Raw genomic sequence first — 15,200 nt, 5'->3', positions numbered from 1 at the left:
ATTACATTTTCATCATTTGGTACAATCACCTTCCGGTGTAAAAACCTTGGAAATTAAAAACAAAAAAACCAATGTTTTAATTAAGAAGTGAGCGTTGGTCTTAAGCCGAAAAAGAAAGGAAATTCACATGAGTTTAAGGGTTGGAGGGTTGGAGGGTTAAGGGTTGAAGTGTTTAAAAAGGTTGGAGGGTTTAAGAATTGGAGGGTTTAATGGATGGATGGTTTGAGGGTTGGAGGGTTGGAAGGTTTAAGGGTTGGCGGGTTGGAGGGTTGGAGGGTTGGAAGGTTTAGGATTGGATGGTTTAAGGGTTGGAGGGTTTAAGGGTTGGAGGGTTTAAGGGTTGGAGGGTTGGAGGGTTTGAGGGTTGGATGGTTTAAGGGTTGGAGGGTTTAAGGGTTGGATGGTTTAAGGGTTGGAGGGTTTAAGGGTTTGAGGGTTGGGGGGTTTGAGGGTTGGAGGGATCGAGGGTTGGATGGTTTAAGGGTTGGATGGTTTAAGGGTTGGATGGTTTAAGGGTTGGATAGTTTAAGGGTTGGAGGGTTTAAGGGTTGGAGGGTTAAGGGTTGGAGTGTTTAAGGGTTGGAGGGTTGGAGGGTTTAAGGGTTGGATGGTTTAAGGGTTTGAGGGTTGGATGGATGGAGGGTTGGATGGTTTAAGGGTTGAAGGGTTGGATGGTTTAAGGGTTGGATGGTTGGAGGGTTGGAGGGTTGGAGGGTTGGAGGGTTAAGGGTTGGTGGGTTGGAGGGTTGGAGGGTTAAGGGTTGGTGGGTTAAGGGTTGGTGAGTTGGACGTTTAAGGGTTTTTACTTAGTGATGAGAATTGGTACACACACACACACAGGATGTTAAGCTTATCCCATAGACTTTGCTAGATGACACATTTTTGTATCTGTCCCATTATGATGCATGTGCAGCGCCATTAAGGCCATCTCCATTTTGAAGTAGGCAATTTTCTTCCACTACTTCTATGAGTAGGTTGCATACAGTCACCTGTAGGTTTTTTACTGGTGATTTACTGTTATGGAATTAATCTACAGCTATGGAATGTTTGCTCAGGAGTATAATTCATTGGCTGATTCTTCCTGATAACCTGGATGGAATTGTTTGATTCTTCTTTAACCCATAGGAAGTCCCACCCAGTTCCTAAGTCCTCAATGTCCATGCCAAAACAGGTCATCTTTATCTCTATAGGGTATCCATAATAACTGTCTGTGGTTCAGGGCGTGTGTCCATCAGGTCCATGTGGCTATGGCATGATGTTGTTGTTGGTGACATGCAATGTGTTGTTTTTGTTGACAGGATGTTGTGTTGTTGTTGTTAACAGGACGTGTGTTGTTGTTGTTGACAGGATGTGTGTTGATGTTGTTGTTGACAGAATGTGTGTTGATGCTGTTGTTGTTGACAGGACGTGTGTTGATGCTGTTGTTGTTGACAGGACGTGTGTTGATGTTGTTGTTGACAGGACGTGTGTTGATGCTGTTGTTGTTGACAGGACGTGTGTTGATGCTGTTGTTGTTGACAGGACGTGTGTTGATGTTGTTGTTGACAGGATGTGTGTTGATGTTGTTGTTGACAGAACGTGTGTTGTTTACAGGGCATGTGTTGTTGTTGTTGACAGGACGTGTTTTGATGTTGTTGTTGACAGGACGTGTGTTGTTTACAGGGCATGTGTTGTTGTTGTTGACAGGACGTGTGTTGATGTTGTTGTTGACAGGACGTGTGTTGTTGTTGACAATGAGTGTGTTGTTGTTGACAGGGCGTGTGTTGATGTTGTTGTTGTTGACTGGGCGTGTGTTGATGCTGTTGTTGTTGACAGGACGTGTGTTGATGCTGTTGTTGACCGGATGTGTGTTGATGCTGTTGTTGTTGACCGGACATGTGTTGTTGTTGACCGGACATGTGTTGTTATTGACGGGACATGTGTTGTTGTTGTTGACAGAACATGTGTTGTTGTTGACAGGATGTGTGTTGTTGTTGTTGACAGGATGTGTGTTGTTGTTGTTGTTAACAGGACATTTGTTGTTGTTGTTGTTGACAGGACATATATTGTTGTTGATGACAAGACGTGTGTTGTTGTTGTTGACAGAACATGTGTTGTTGTTGACAGGATGTGTGTTGTTGTAGTTGACAGGACGTGTGTTGTTGTTGTTGACAGAACAGGTGTTGTTGTTGTTGAGAGGACGTGTGTTGTTGTTGACAGGACGTGTGTTGTTGTTGTTGAGAGGACGTTTGTTGTTGTTGACAGGACGTGTGTTGTTGTTGACAGGACGTGTGTTGTTGTTGAGAGGACGTGTGTTGTTGTTGACAGGACATGTGTTGTTGTTGACAGAACAGGTGTTGTTGTTGTTGAGAGGACGTGTGTTGTTGTTGACAGGACGTGTGTTGTTGTTGACAGAACAGGTGTTGTTGTTGTTGAGAGGACGTGTGTTGTTGTTGACAGGACGTGTGTTGTTGTTGTTGTTGACAGGACATGTGTTGTTGTTGACAGGACATGTGTTGTTGTTGTTGACAGGACATGTGTTTATGTTGTTGTTGACAGGACGTGTGCCCATGAGGTCGTTGCTGTTGGTGCTTCTGCTGATTGGCGTCCAGGCTGTACTGAACATGGGAGGTGTCCTGGGCCCGGTGGCAGCCAACCACAACGCAGAACACCACACAGTAGCCAATGGCAGAGCAAAACAGCAGCGGGCGGCCCGCCTCTCAGTGTCACCTCAGCAGGAGCAGCAGACTCAGCAGAGACCCAGCCGGACCAGACAGGCCCACAGGGCAGCATCTCTACCCCAGGGCAAGATCTCTTCCCTGGGCCACTCTGAGACAGGCTCCCCCTCTACCTCCTCCATCCCGGAGGTGGACACCAAACTGTTTAGCAAGCGGCTCTACCACTCCTCACCCCGCGTCGTCTTCAGTGACGTACCCCCCTCTCACCACGGCCTGGGGGGGGAGACGGGGGAAGAGGAGGGAGAGGAGGAAGTGGGGAGGGTGATGGGTGGGGGAGTGAGGGTGAGGCGGAAGGCGGGGGGGCAGCCCATGCACAGGGGGGAGTACTCCGTGTGCGACAGCATCAGCGTGTGGTTGGGGAACCTGACCAAGGCCACAGACATCGCCGGCAACGAGGTGGAGGTTCTGCCAGAGGTGAAGATAGACAACGTCCGCAAGAGACAGTTCTTCTACGAGACCACCTGCCGTGTGGCCACACCCCCGGGGGGCGGGGCTGGGGCTGGGGGAGGAGTTATGGGAGGCGGGCCCAAGGCGGGGGCCAAATCAGGGTGCCGCGGCATCGACAGCCGTCACTGGAACTCGTACTGCACCAACACGCACACGTACGTGCTCGCGCTCACCAAGTCCAAGGAGCAGATGGCGTGGAGGCTGATACGCATCAACGCAGCGTGTGTGTGCGTCCTCAGCCGCAAGTCCTGGAGGCACTGACCTTTAACCCCTGGGAATATGGACCCTGAACCACACACCATCATCACTGACCTTTAACCCCTGGGAATATGGACCATGAACCCCGAACCACACACAGTACACACACCATCAATACTGACCTTTAACCCCTGGGAATATGGACCATGAACCCTGAACCGCATACAGTGCACACATCATCATCACTGACCTTTAACCCCTGGAAATATGGACCCTGAACCCCGAACCACACACAGAGCACACACCATCATCACTGACCTTTAACCCCTGGCACTATGGACCATGGACCCTGAACCACACACCATCATCACTGACCTTTAACCCCTGGGAATATGGACCATGAACCCTGAACCACATACAGTACACACATCATCAATACTGACCTTTAACCCCTGGGAATATGGACCATGAACCCTGAACCACACACAGTACACACACCATCAATACTGACCTTTAACCCCTGGGAATATGCACCATGAACCCTGAACCACATACAGTACACACATCATCAATACTGACCTTTAACCCCTGGGAATATGGACCATGAACCCTGAACCACACACAGTACACACACCATCAATACTGACCTTTAACCCCTGGGAATATGGACCCTGAACCACACACAGTACACACATCATCATCGGCCATCACTAGGGGTCGAGTATGATTGCCCTCCTGGTGGGTTCCACACACACTCTTGAATCCCCCCCCCCCCCTACCTCAGTCAGTGTCCTGGTTCTTCTAAGTTATGAGGACTGTAAGTCATATTTATATTTTAAACAGTCAAATATGAATATATATATATTATATAAGTGTGTATATACACACACATCATGAAATCAAGCTTTCATTGTTGTGTTGTTGTTGATGCTGTTATTTATTAAACTCTTCAGTATATGCCTGGTTCCTTTCTCTCTGACTCATTGGCTGTTGGAGGTTTTCAGAGATGCCTTCTCTATTTACACCATGCAGAGAGACATGGTGTGTGTGTGTGTCTGGTGATACTCTCCTTATGGGTACCAGAAGTCCTCACAAACAAGTGGGGACATTTCACCGGTCCCTACAAGGTTAAAAGGCTATTTTAGGCTTAGGGGTTAGGTTTAGGGTTCAAATGAGGGTTAGGGTTAAGGGTTAAGTTTAGGGTTTAACGGTTAGGGAAAATAGGATTTGAATGGGAATCAATTGTTTGGTCCCAACAAGGATAGTATAACAAATGTGTGTGTTTGTGTATGTGTTTGCGTGCATGTGTGAATGCCGGTGTGAGTTTGCATGGTGCCTGTGGACATGTCGGAGAATCTCACCCTGGCCGTGCTGGCCCTCACTGGTCGACCAGCCAGAGTACAAGTATACACACTCTGTCTGGGACCAACCTGATGCTGGAACTTCGGTATTCCTGTCACCTTGGAGTGCTGGTGTTAACAAAGCCGATGTTGTTGAGAACTATGTGATGTTAGAGCTATCACAGGAGGGACGGTCCCAACTAACATCTGGACACCGAAGGAGAGGTGGAGAGAGAAGGGAGAGGAGGGGGTGAGTGCAGGGGTAGGATAGAGTGGAGGAGTTATGGAAGGAGAGAGGAGGGGAGAGAGGGAGAAGAGGGGGAGAGTATGAGGAGGTATGGAGAGGGAGAGAGGATGGAGAGGGAGAGGAGGGGGTGAGTGCAGGGGTAGGATAGAGTGGAGGAGTTATGGAAGGAGAGAGGCGGTGAGGGAGGGAGGGGAGAGAGGGAGAAGAGGGGGAGAGTATGAGGAGGTATGGAGAGATGGAGGGAGAGAGAGAGGGTGGATGGAGAGAGGCTGGAGGGAGAGAGGAGGGAGGGATGGGGAGGATGGAGAGAGGAGGGAGGGATGGAGAGGATGATGGGAGGATGGAGAGAGGCTGTAGAGAAGATGGTGCGAGGATGAAGAGAGGATGGAGTGAGGGAGAGAAGGAGTGTAGATGGAGGGAGGATGGAGAGGGTGGAGCGAGGATGGAGCTAGGGAGAGAGAATGGAGAGATGGAGAGAGGATAGAGAGAGGATGGAGGGAGAGAGTATGGAGGGAGGGAGGATGGAGAGAGGCTGGAGGGAGAGAGAGAGGATGGAGGGAGAGAGGATGGAGAGAGGCTGGAGGGAGAGAGGATGGAGAGAGGCTGGAGGGAGAGAGGAGGGAGGGATGGGGAGGATGGAGAGAGGAGGGAGGGATGGAGAGGATGGTGGGAGGATGGAGAGAGGCTGTAGAGAAGATGGAGCGAGGATGAAGAGAGGATGGAGTGAGCGAGAGAAGGAGTGTGGATGGAGGGAGGATGGAGAGGGTGGAGCGAGGATGGAGCTAGGGAGAGAGAATGGAGAGATGGAGAGAGGATAGAGAGAGGATGGAGGGAGAGAGAATGGAGGGAGGATGGAGAGAGGCTGGAGGGAGAGAAGAGGGAGGATGGAGAGAGGCTGTAGAGAGGATGGAGGGATGGAGAGAGGATGGAGAGAAGGAGAGAGGATGGAGGGAGGATGGAGAGAGGCTGTAGAGAGGATGGAGGGATGGAGCGAGGATGGAGAGAGGATGGAGGGAGAGAGAGAGGCTGTAGAGAGGATGGAGGGAAGGGGAGGGGATGGAGAGAGGATGAAGGGGAGAGGATGGAGAGAGGGAGAGAGGATAGAGGGAAGGGGAGAGGATGGAGAGAGGATGGAGGGAAGGGGAGAGGATGGAGAGAGGGAAAGAGAATGGAGCGAGGATGGAGAGAGGATGAGCGAGGGAGAGCGAGAGGATGGAGAGAGGATGGAGCTACTTTCTTGCAATTCTATTTTGTAATGACTTATGCCATGTTAATATGATATCTGAGTGAGAATGACTACCAAAATCAATGTGGTATTCAGCCATGATTACTACAAGTTTAGATAGCTGGATAGACTAACTACAATCTAAAAATTGTTAGCTGACATGGCTAATTGAGTGACTGACAGTGACTGACATAACAATAATGATAATAATAGTGTCCCCCTCTGCTTCAACATGGGATTCGATGACTTCTAGCTTCTGTTGCTAGGGCTGTTGCTAGGGCTGTTGCTAGAAATTCTGACTGGATTACGTCATGAACCAAAGCGTCCGTTGCTATGCCGGTTGCTTTGGTTACCACGTAGCGATCGCGAAGGAAGGAGGACAGTTGGAGCTCCATTTCACCTCAGTTATTACCTCAGAATTGCTCTCCAAGGACGGTGACAATCTGCCGCTTCAGAGGACCGAAAAGACTGGAAAGAGATCACTCTTTCTTTACCATATATTTGTTTTTATATAAGAACATTTGTTAAATCGGAATAAATTATTTAAGCTGTTTTTAGATTTGACGTTTACTGTACTTATTTACCTCAGCCTGTCGAGTCAGCTAAAGCCGGCTACAATAGTTTTATTTAGCTAACGTTAGCTAGCTAGCTACTGTACTTATTTACCTCAGCCTGTCTGGTCATTTAGCCAGCCAGCCAGCCAGTTTTATTTAGCTAACGTCAGCTAGCTAGCTACTGTAACTGTTATTGCAGCTTTCTGTTTGTATGTAGCTTGCACTTCAATGGCATCCCTCGAGGAGATTTTATTTGATCTTTCCAACCAGGCGAGGTACTATAAAGACACCACTGATCTCGACAAGAGACACCACATTCAGAGAAATTCACAATTCAGGGTAACGTTAAGCAGTTCACTTCTATTAGATAACTGGTTGGATTTACCAATGAAAAAACATTTTTCAATGACCGAGATGCATGCTGGACATGTCAGAGTGAAGCACATGATTGCCAAAATCAACCTACTCTTCTTCTGATGGAGGTGGTGGACAGCTGGGTAAGTGAAAGAACCTTTTGTTTATCAATCACATTCTAGTATTTCTGAAATGATTAGGATTTCAATGAATGTCATATCAGAGAGAACACAATGTTTCAATGTGTCACTTTGTACTTAAAGGTCAGTACCCTGTTTAGCCAGCCAGAAGTCTGAGAGGGTGAAGACTGGCAGCAGAGTCCTGTCTAGCCAGCCAGAAGTCTGAGAGGGTGAGGACTGTGGCAGCAGAGTCCTGTCTAGCCAGCCAGAAGTCTGAGAGGGTGAAGACTGTGGTACCAGAGTCCTGTCTAGCCAGCCAGAAGTCTGAGAGGGTGAGGACTGTGGCAGCAGAGTCCTGTCTAGCCAGCCAGAAGTCTGAGAGGGTGAAGACTGTGGCACCAGAGTCCTGTCTAGCCAGCCAGAAGTCTGAGAGGGTGAAGACTGTGGTACCAGAGTCCTGTCTAGCCAGCCAGAAGTCTGAGAGGGTGAAGACTGTGGTACCAGAGTCCTGTCTAGCCAGCCAGAAGTCTGAGAGGGTGAAGACTGTGGCACCAGAGTCCAAAGGAGCCAGCCAGAAGTCTGAGAGGGTGAAGACTGTGGTACCAGAGTCCAAAAGAGCCAGCCAGAAGTCTGAGAGGGTGAAGACTGTGGTACCAGAGTCCAAAAGAGCCAGCCAGAAGTCTGAGAGGGTGAAGACTGTGGTACCAGAGTCCAAAAGAGCCAGCCAGAAGTCTGAGAGGGTGAAGACTGTGGCACCAGAGTCCAAAGGAGCCAGCCAGAAGTCTGAGAGGGTGAAGACTGTGGTACCAGAGTCCAAAAGAGCCAGCCAGAAGTCTGAGAGGGTGAAGACTGTGGTACCAGAGTCCTGTCTAGCCAGCCAGAAGTCTGAGAGGGTGAAGACTGTGGTACCAGAGACCAAGTCCATCAAAGTTGTTTTCACCAAAGCATATGATCTGTAAGTGTCCCAATGCAAATAATGCCCTGATAAGTTCTGTAATGGCTGCTGTATTTGACCACAGCAGAGTTCAACATTATAGAGTGTGTGTGTGTGTGTGTGTGTGTGTGTGTGTGTGTGTGTGTGTGTGTGTGTGTGTGTGTGTGTGTGTGTGTGTGTGTGTGTGTGTGTGTGTGTGTGTGTGTGTGTGTGTGTGTGTGTGTGTGTGTGTGTGTGTGTGTGTGCTTACAAATATGAACATCTGCATACTGTATGACACAGATACGGGTAAGAATGAAGTAATCTTGTAATCACAATTATCTCATATACTGTGGTCTTTCAAATGTGTGATTGACTTTTAGTGTTGTTGTTTGTCTATTGCTATTTTTGTATAATGTCCTTTCAGATCACTGAAACCCCACCTGGTGTGGTGGACGTTGTCGAACCAGATCAGAACTCCTTTCAGGACCACCTTCAGACCACCTTCCGACCACCTCCAGGACCACCTTCAGACCACCTTCTGACCACCTCCAGGACCACCTTCAGGACCACCTCCAGGACCACCTTCAGGACCACCTTCCGACCACCTCCTGGAGCACCTTCAGGACCACCTTCAGGACCACCTCCAGGACCACCTTCAGGACCACCTTCAGACCACCTTCAGACCACCTCCAGGACCACCTTCAGACCACCTTCAGGACCACCTTCAGGACCACCTCTGGGACCACCTTCAGGACCACCTTCAGGACCTCCTCCAGGACCACCTTCAGGATCACCTTCAGGCCACCTCAGACCATCTTCAGGCCACCTTCAGACCACCTTCAGGACCACCTTCAGACCACCTTCAGGACCACCTTCAGGACCACCTTCAGACCACCTTCAGGCCACCTTCAGACCACCTTCAGGACCACCTTCAGGCCACCTTCAGGCATGGACTGAGAAGGACGGGGAGGTTTCTGACCAGGTAAAAATTATGTGAGACTGAACATGGACGAGGTGCAGGAGAAACAGGAGAGCTACCTGAGGAGAATCAAGAAGGGAACCAAGTGCTACGACATCTGGGCCAATTACTTGGTTTGGAAGAAGGTCGAAAGGAAAGCGAGACCTGCGAAACCTCGCTGCTCTTTCGCTCCTAGCTGGGGTCACCATCTGTTAAGGTAAATATAAAACATCTCTGATAATAACTATTTGCAAAATGAGCTCACATCAACCACATCCATCATAACATCAACCTCGACCACAAAAACCAACCAGAGCCTCAACCACACATCAAACTTAAACTGAACCACAGCCATCAAACTCAAACAAAACCCCAATCTCCAACCTCAACCACACTGCCCTCTGGTGACTGTTACCATGTAACTATATCAGAGGTTGGCAACAGGCGTCCAAAACCGGCCCACAAGTGATTTATTTTGCCCCCCCCCCCAAAAAAAAAAGTTTTTAGTAAAATTATTTGACTTTTGTTTTTGGTAAAGAAAATAAGGAATTCTGCTAAAAAATGAAATTTGTTCCCATGAATAAAAATCAAAGTTTGGGATTGTGTCTCAATGTAATCAAGGTATGAAATCAGCATGTTATTTTAAAATGCAAGGTCTTCATGGACTTACTTGTGGTCAATTTGCTGGGTTCAAAATTATTATAACTATGTTCTGTCCTCACAACCATCCGCTCAGACAAAAAACCTTCCCGCTGCTGAGTTGCCTACCCGTGCACTAGATGGTGCTGTTTACCAATAACAGGGACTCTTATGACTTCTTCTTGAGAAATGAGTGAAACTGTTAGCAGCTGATGTTGTTCTTTAATAACACAGACCCCAAAGCAAATAACTAGCTTTAAGCACCAACTGTCAGAGCAGCTCACAGATTACTGCACCTGTACATAGCCCACCTATCCTTTTAGCCCAAACAACTACCTCTTTCCCTACTGTATTTATTTATTTATTTTGCTCCTTTGCACCCCATTATTTTTATCTCTACTTTGCACATTCTTCCACTGCAAATCTACCATTCCAGTGTTTTACTTGCTATATTGTATTTACTTTGCCACCATGGCCTTTTTTTGCCTTTACCTCCCTTATCTCACCTCATTTGCTCACATTGTATATAGACTTGTTTATACTGTATTATTGACTGTATGTTTGTTTTACTCCATGTGTAACTCTGGGTCGTTGTATCTGTCGAACTGCTTTGTTATATCTTGGCCAGGTCGCAGTTGTAAATGAGAACTTGTTCTCAACTTGCCTACCTGGTTAAATAAAGGTGTTCTCAACTAGCCTACCTGGTTAAATAAAGGTGTTCTCAACTTGCCTACCTGGTTAAATAAAGGTGTTCTCAACTTGCCTACCTGGTTAAATAAAGGTGAAATAAAATTTTAACAAATAAAGAATCAGGGGGAGGAAAATAGGTTTATTTGAAGAGGACAAATCATACAGGGAGGTAGATGGTCATTCTTCCCTGTCCTCAGTGGTTCTCTCCTCAGTGGTTCTCTCCTGTGATTCTCTCCTCAGTGATGCTCTCCTGTGATTCTCTCCACAGAACAAAGGGACAGGATGTAGTTTTATAACCCAGCCCTAGCCTGTGGTTGACCAATTAGAATTCCTTGCAGTGAAACTGGGCCAATGGCCAAATAACAAGTAACCTATTTCAGGCTCACTGTATAGACAAATTCCTCCCATGTCTCTGACCCATTGATCAATAATTCCCTATAACAGAAAAAACACTATTTACATTGATCGTTAGTCCTATCGACTTCTCGTATTCTGTCTCTGTGTTGTGTATTTATGTTCCAAATATTCTTCAGAAACCAAAACATGATTTAAAATGTCTCTTGTATTGTGCCGTTCCACATGACTCTCTCTATTTAAAATGTCTCTTGTATTGTACCGTTCCACATGACTCTCTCTATTTAAAATGTCTCTTGTGTTGTACTGTTCCATATGACTCTCTCTATTTCAAATGTCTCTTGTGTTGTACTGTTCCATATGACTCTCTCTATTTAAAATGTCTCTTGTGTTGTACCGTTCCACATGACTCTCTCTATTTAAAATGTCTCTTGTGTTGTACTGTTCCATATGACTCTCTCTATTTAAAATGTCTCTTGTATTGTGCCGTTCCACATGACTCTCTCTATTTAAAATGTATCTTGTATTGTACCGTTCCACATGACTCGCTCTATTTAAAATGTCTCTTGTGTTGTACTGTTCCATATGACTCTCTCTATTTAAAATGTCTCTTGTATTGTGCCGTTCCACATGACTCTCTCTATTTAAAATGTCTCTTGTATTGTGCCGTTCCACATGACTCTCTCTATTTAAAATGTCTCTTGTGTTGTACTGTTCCACATGACTCTCTCTATTTAAAATGTCTCTTGTGTTGTACTGTTCCATATGACTCTCTCTATTTAAAATGTCTCTTGTGTTGTACTGTTCCATATGACTCTCTCTATTTAAAATGTCTCTTGTTTAATAAAGCACTAATTCACCTTCGCTTTGTGCAGCTTAATGTTCCAGGAAAACCTCTGGGCCCTAGTCATAAAGGCTCCAGGAAAACCTCTGGGCCCTAGTCATAAAGGTTAAAGGAAAACCTCAGGGCCCTAGTCATAAAGGTTCCAGGAAAACCTCAGGGCCCTAGTCATAAAGGCTCCAGGAAAACCTCTGGGCCCTAGTCATAAAGGTTAAAGGAAAACCTCAGGGCCCTAGTCATAAAGGTTCAAGGAAAACCTCAGGGCCCTAGTCATAAAGGTTCAAGGAAAACCTCAGGGCCCTAGTCATAAAGGTTCAAGGAAAACCTCAGGGCCCTAGTCATAAAGGTTCCAGGAAAACCTCTGGGCCCTAGTCATAAAGGTTAAAGGAAAACCTCTGGGCCCTAGTCATAAAGGTTTAAGGAAAACCTCTGGGCCCTAGTCATAAGGGTTTAAGGAAAACCTCTGGGCCCTAGTCATAAGGGTAAGTGGTAGGGGCACTTTCTCGGGTAGCCTATCCTCACCAGAGAGGTCTTTGAATAAACCTTGAATAAGGGTTTCAAATTTGGAGAAATGACACTAATTGTTTTATATTTTTGACATTTTGTCAGGAAATGCAGCTCTGTCTCAGGTTCTGCTGTTGTGCAGTGGTTGCACAGCCTTTCCTCTACAGGAAGACAGGTTTTCCTGTGTCTACCCTTCTCAATGGCAAGGCTGTGATCACTCAGCCTGTACTTTGTCAAGGTTTTTGATAAACTGTGGTCAAATAGTTTGCCATGGTATACTGTCGATTAGGGCCAGATAGCTCAGCATTTTGCTTTGTGCTTCCCAATAGGTAATCAGTGGTCGACCCGTCATTCAGTGCAGGTGGCAGAGCTTGTTTTGAGCCCCACCTGTTTTGCATGTTATTTTGGCAATAATACGTGTCACATATCAGTTTGCAAACAATGTAAAAAAAGAAAGAAAAAAACAGATAATTGAGTTAATGAAGCCGCATACAAACATGGTCTCTTTTTTGTTTTCTTGAGTAAAGCAGCTCCAAAGTGCAGGTGTTTCAGTCTAGCTCAGTGCTTTCTATGGTGGTGGGGCAGTCAGTGGGAAATACAGAGCGTAGGGGTTGGTAATGTTCTCTAGTTGCGCCGTGATTGGCTCAGTGTTCTGTCACTCATGGGGACACTACATCACTGCAGGGAGAGCACAAAAATTCAAGCCCCTTCTTTGGTGCTGCCATAGAGTTACATTAGAGGTGCCCATCCAAGAAGGCTCAAGGTCATTGGCCACAGATAAAATTGTTAAATCACATGATATCTATCGTAGCTTTGATTGGACAGATCATGTCAACATTATACTTTCAAAATCTTAGCTAGCAAGTTAGCGGTTATCATCATGAATCAAGTCGACAATCTACTGGCAAATCCTTTTTAATCCTTGTCATGTGAAGAGAAATTATAAAGAGAAATTATAGATAAAACATATCGGTGCGCATCGGCCATAAACATTACACAACAAGTTGAAAATTGCAAATTCAACAATGAGTAGTTTGGAAGGAATCAGTGGCTAACTGCAAGTGTTGCAAAGCAATCATTAGCCTGCTATTCAGTGGAGTGGGTGTGTTGTCCAAGTCTGGGTTTAAGGGTCTCTCTTCCAAGCATAAAACATGAGTGTCGTTAATGTCTCTAGGACGGTCTCTGCTGCCCTACGGTGACAGGTGGAACCATGACACTCTATGGCATCACCCGAGGGGCTAGATAAGAATTTACCCTTAGACTTGGTGGTGACGTAGTATCCCCATGAGTGACAGAACACTGAGCCAATCATGGTGCAACGCATTTTCTGCTAGCTTGCCCCACCACCACAGAAAGCACTGAGATAGGCTGAAACACCTGCATTTTGGAGCTGCCTTACTCAAGAAAACAAAAAAAGACCATGTTTGTATGTGGCTTCATTAACTCAATGATATATATGTATTTTGTACATTGTTTGCAAACTGATATGTGACACATATTAATGTCAAATAAAATGCAAAACAGGCAACAACAAAAAATGTATTCATTTATTTTTGCTAAAAATGTGGGTCTCAAAACAGTTGGGGTCTGCCCTGAATGACAGGTCGCCACTGCTTATATGGCCCCTTTAATTATCCTATGGTCCTGACTTGGTGTACAGGGAGAATTCTGCAAGAACGGCCCATGTTCTGAATTCTGTCGCTGTACATTTCAAAAGTACTGAACATGAACAACGTCCTTCCTAGCTCGCTCATTAATGTCTTAATCGAAATTACGGATTGCCTCTAATCCGCTCTCCATCCCCTTATGCCATGGTTTGTACACCTCGATTGTCAGTAGAAACCACATTTGTTCAAGCAAGTCAGCCATGTCAGCTGTTTTTTTTAAGGCAGTAAATTAGGTTGAATTAGTTGTTTCCCTGATAGCCAAGAAAGCGCTGCTGTTGGGACAGCTTTATGTATGCCGTAACAGTTTGTGTGCACCGTTTTTCACGTTATCGTGCAATTCATGTTGTGCTATGGTATGTGCTATGGTATGGATTTTAAAAAAATGGTTTGCCCCACCAAGTTTTACATTAAAAACTTTAAAATCGCCACTGATTCAGCTCTGTCTGAGGAAAAAAATAAGAGACGGCCTAACCACCATCAGACCAAATCATGCAGGAGAGGACACGGCCAGCAAGCTTCATATCCAATCAGAATCAACCATGCAGTCACTGGACTGGAATCAGCGAGTCTGTGTCGAGTTGGAACCGCCGGTCTGGAACCCCCCTCCACTCCCCCTCACATTGAAATGGGCGGTCTGGAAACACAGTGAGAGGAACCTCAGGTGCTTTACTCTGCTGACGATATTGACAGCAGCACGGTGCACCGATATATTGTTTACATTTTTTTTTTTAAGAGAAAGAATAGCGACAAACTCCGATTTACGTTTTGTGAATTAGCGGTGCATTTTTGAGCCAACAATGGGGAAAGTGGAAGGAGGAATGAAATGTGTCAAATATCTACTTTTCATCTTCAACTTCATATTCTGGGTAAGTCGTGATAGTTTTTTTTATTTATTTTGGGCGAAATATGTTTGAGTTTGTATGAAGCGGTCTGCTGTGGCGATGCTGCAGTTAACGTTCGCCTATCCAGCCTACAACAAATGCATGTTGCATCGCCATGCGGACATACCAAACCGCTGAATTATTTTAGCCTATTGTTTGTTTTTTGTAACATTGCTTCTCGAATAGCGACCTTGCAGCTCTAGTCATTTTGCCGGTTAATTTGAGTCTCCCCCCGTCCTCGGCTATTTTTGTCCTTTATCCATCGCGTATATTAAGTAAATCGCGTCGGCATGGAAAGGGTGACTGTTAGGAGGTTGAGTTTTGGCTCGTCGGACACTCGGACTCAAATCACATTTTCCACTGAAGGAAAATCCGCCCTTTCCCCTAGCCTTGGCGCGGTGTGTTTTTGATCGGAAGGGGAGACGGATAGTCAGGGAGTTATATTACGCTGGCCCGGGTTGAACCAGGCAATGGCCCGTCACATCATCGGTCGAAAGCAGGGAGGTAGTAGCGATCTTCCCAAATCAAACAGTAATTTGCACCACTCTA

At 46.1% G+C, this 15,200-nt stretch overlaps 3 protein-coding genes across 3 annotated transcripts in view; all 3 read left to right on the top strand.

Annotated features, from left to right (window-relative positions):
- The window catches only part of ngfa (nerve growth factor a (beta polypeptide)), a 35,157-nt gene extending 30,845 nt beyond the window's left edge, over positions 1–4,312 (top strand). The window contains exon 2 of the mRNA XM_031794897.1: positions 2,539–4,312. Coding sequence (XP_031650757.1) covers positions 2,550–3,425 — 876 coding nt within the window. The 5' untranslated portion in view covers positions 2,539–2,549 and the 3' untranslated portion in view covers positions 3,426–4,312. The remainder of the gene's footprint in view (positions 1–2,538) is intronic.
- A 717-nt stretch (positions 4,313–5,029) lies between these two features.
- Positions 5,030–10,029, top strand: LOC116354372 (uncharacterized). Its single transcript, XM_031793364.1, has 3 exons — positions 5,030–5,076; positions 7,389–8,156; positions 8,542–10,029. Exons 1-3 carry the CDS (start codon positions 5,030–5,032, stop codon positions 8,657–8,659), a joined length of 933 nt encoding a protein of 310 aa, XP_031649224.1. The 3' UTR covers positions 8,660–10,029.
- Positions 10,030–14,358: 4,329 nt separating this feature from the next.
- The window catches only part of LOC109882836 (CD9 antigen), a 39,910-nt gene continuing 39,068 nt past the window's right edge, over positions 14,359–15,200 (top strand). Inside the window, exon 1 of the mRNA XM_031794895.1 lies at positions 14,359–14,636. Coding sequence (XP_031650755.1) covers positions 14,568–14,636 — 69 coding nt within the window. The 5' untranslated portion in view covers positions 14,359–14,567. The remainder of the gene's footprint in view (positions 14,637–15,200) is intronic.

This window comes from Oncorhynchus kisutch, linkage group LG17 (genome assembly GCF_002021735.2).
Source record: "Oncorhynchus kisutch isolate 150728-3 linkage group LG17, Okis_V2, whole genome shotgun sequence".
Lineage (NCBI taxonomy): Eukaryota > Metazoa > Chordata > Actinopteri > Salmoniformes > Salmonidae > Oncorhynchus > Oncorhynchus kisutch.
Note: the sequence above shows the minus strand (reverse complement) of the source record. Positions and strands in the feature narration are given on the sequence as shown.

Excerpts from the sequence above, each read along its gene's own strand:
- LOC116354372 (XM_031793364.1), top strand. The coding sequence starts at position 5,030 with ATGAGGAGGTATGGAGAGGGAGAGAGGATGGAGAGGGAGAGGAGGGG. Across the intron at positions 5,077-7,388 it reads ATGGAGAGGGAGAGGAGGGG|ACTGGCAGCAGAGTCCTGTC; the intron begins GTGAGTGCAGGG and ends GAGAGGGTGAAG. Across the intron at positions 8,157-8,541 it reads TTCACCAAAGCATATGATCT|ATCACTGAAACCCCACCTGG; the intron begins GTAAGTGTCCCA and ends ATGTCCTTTCAG.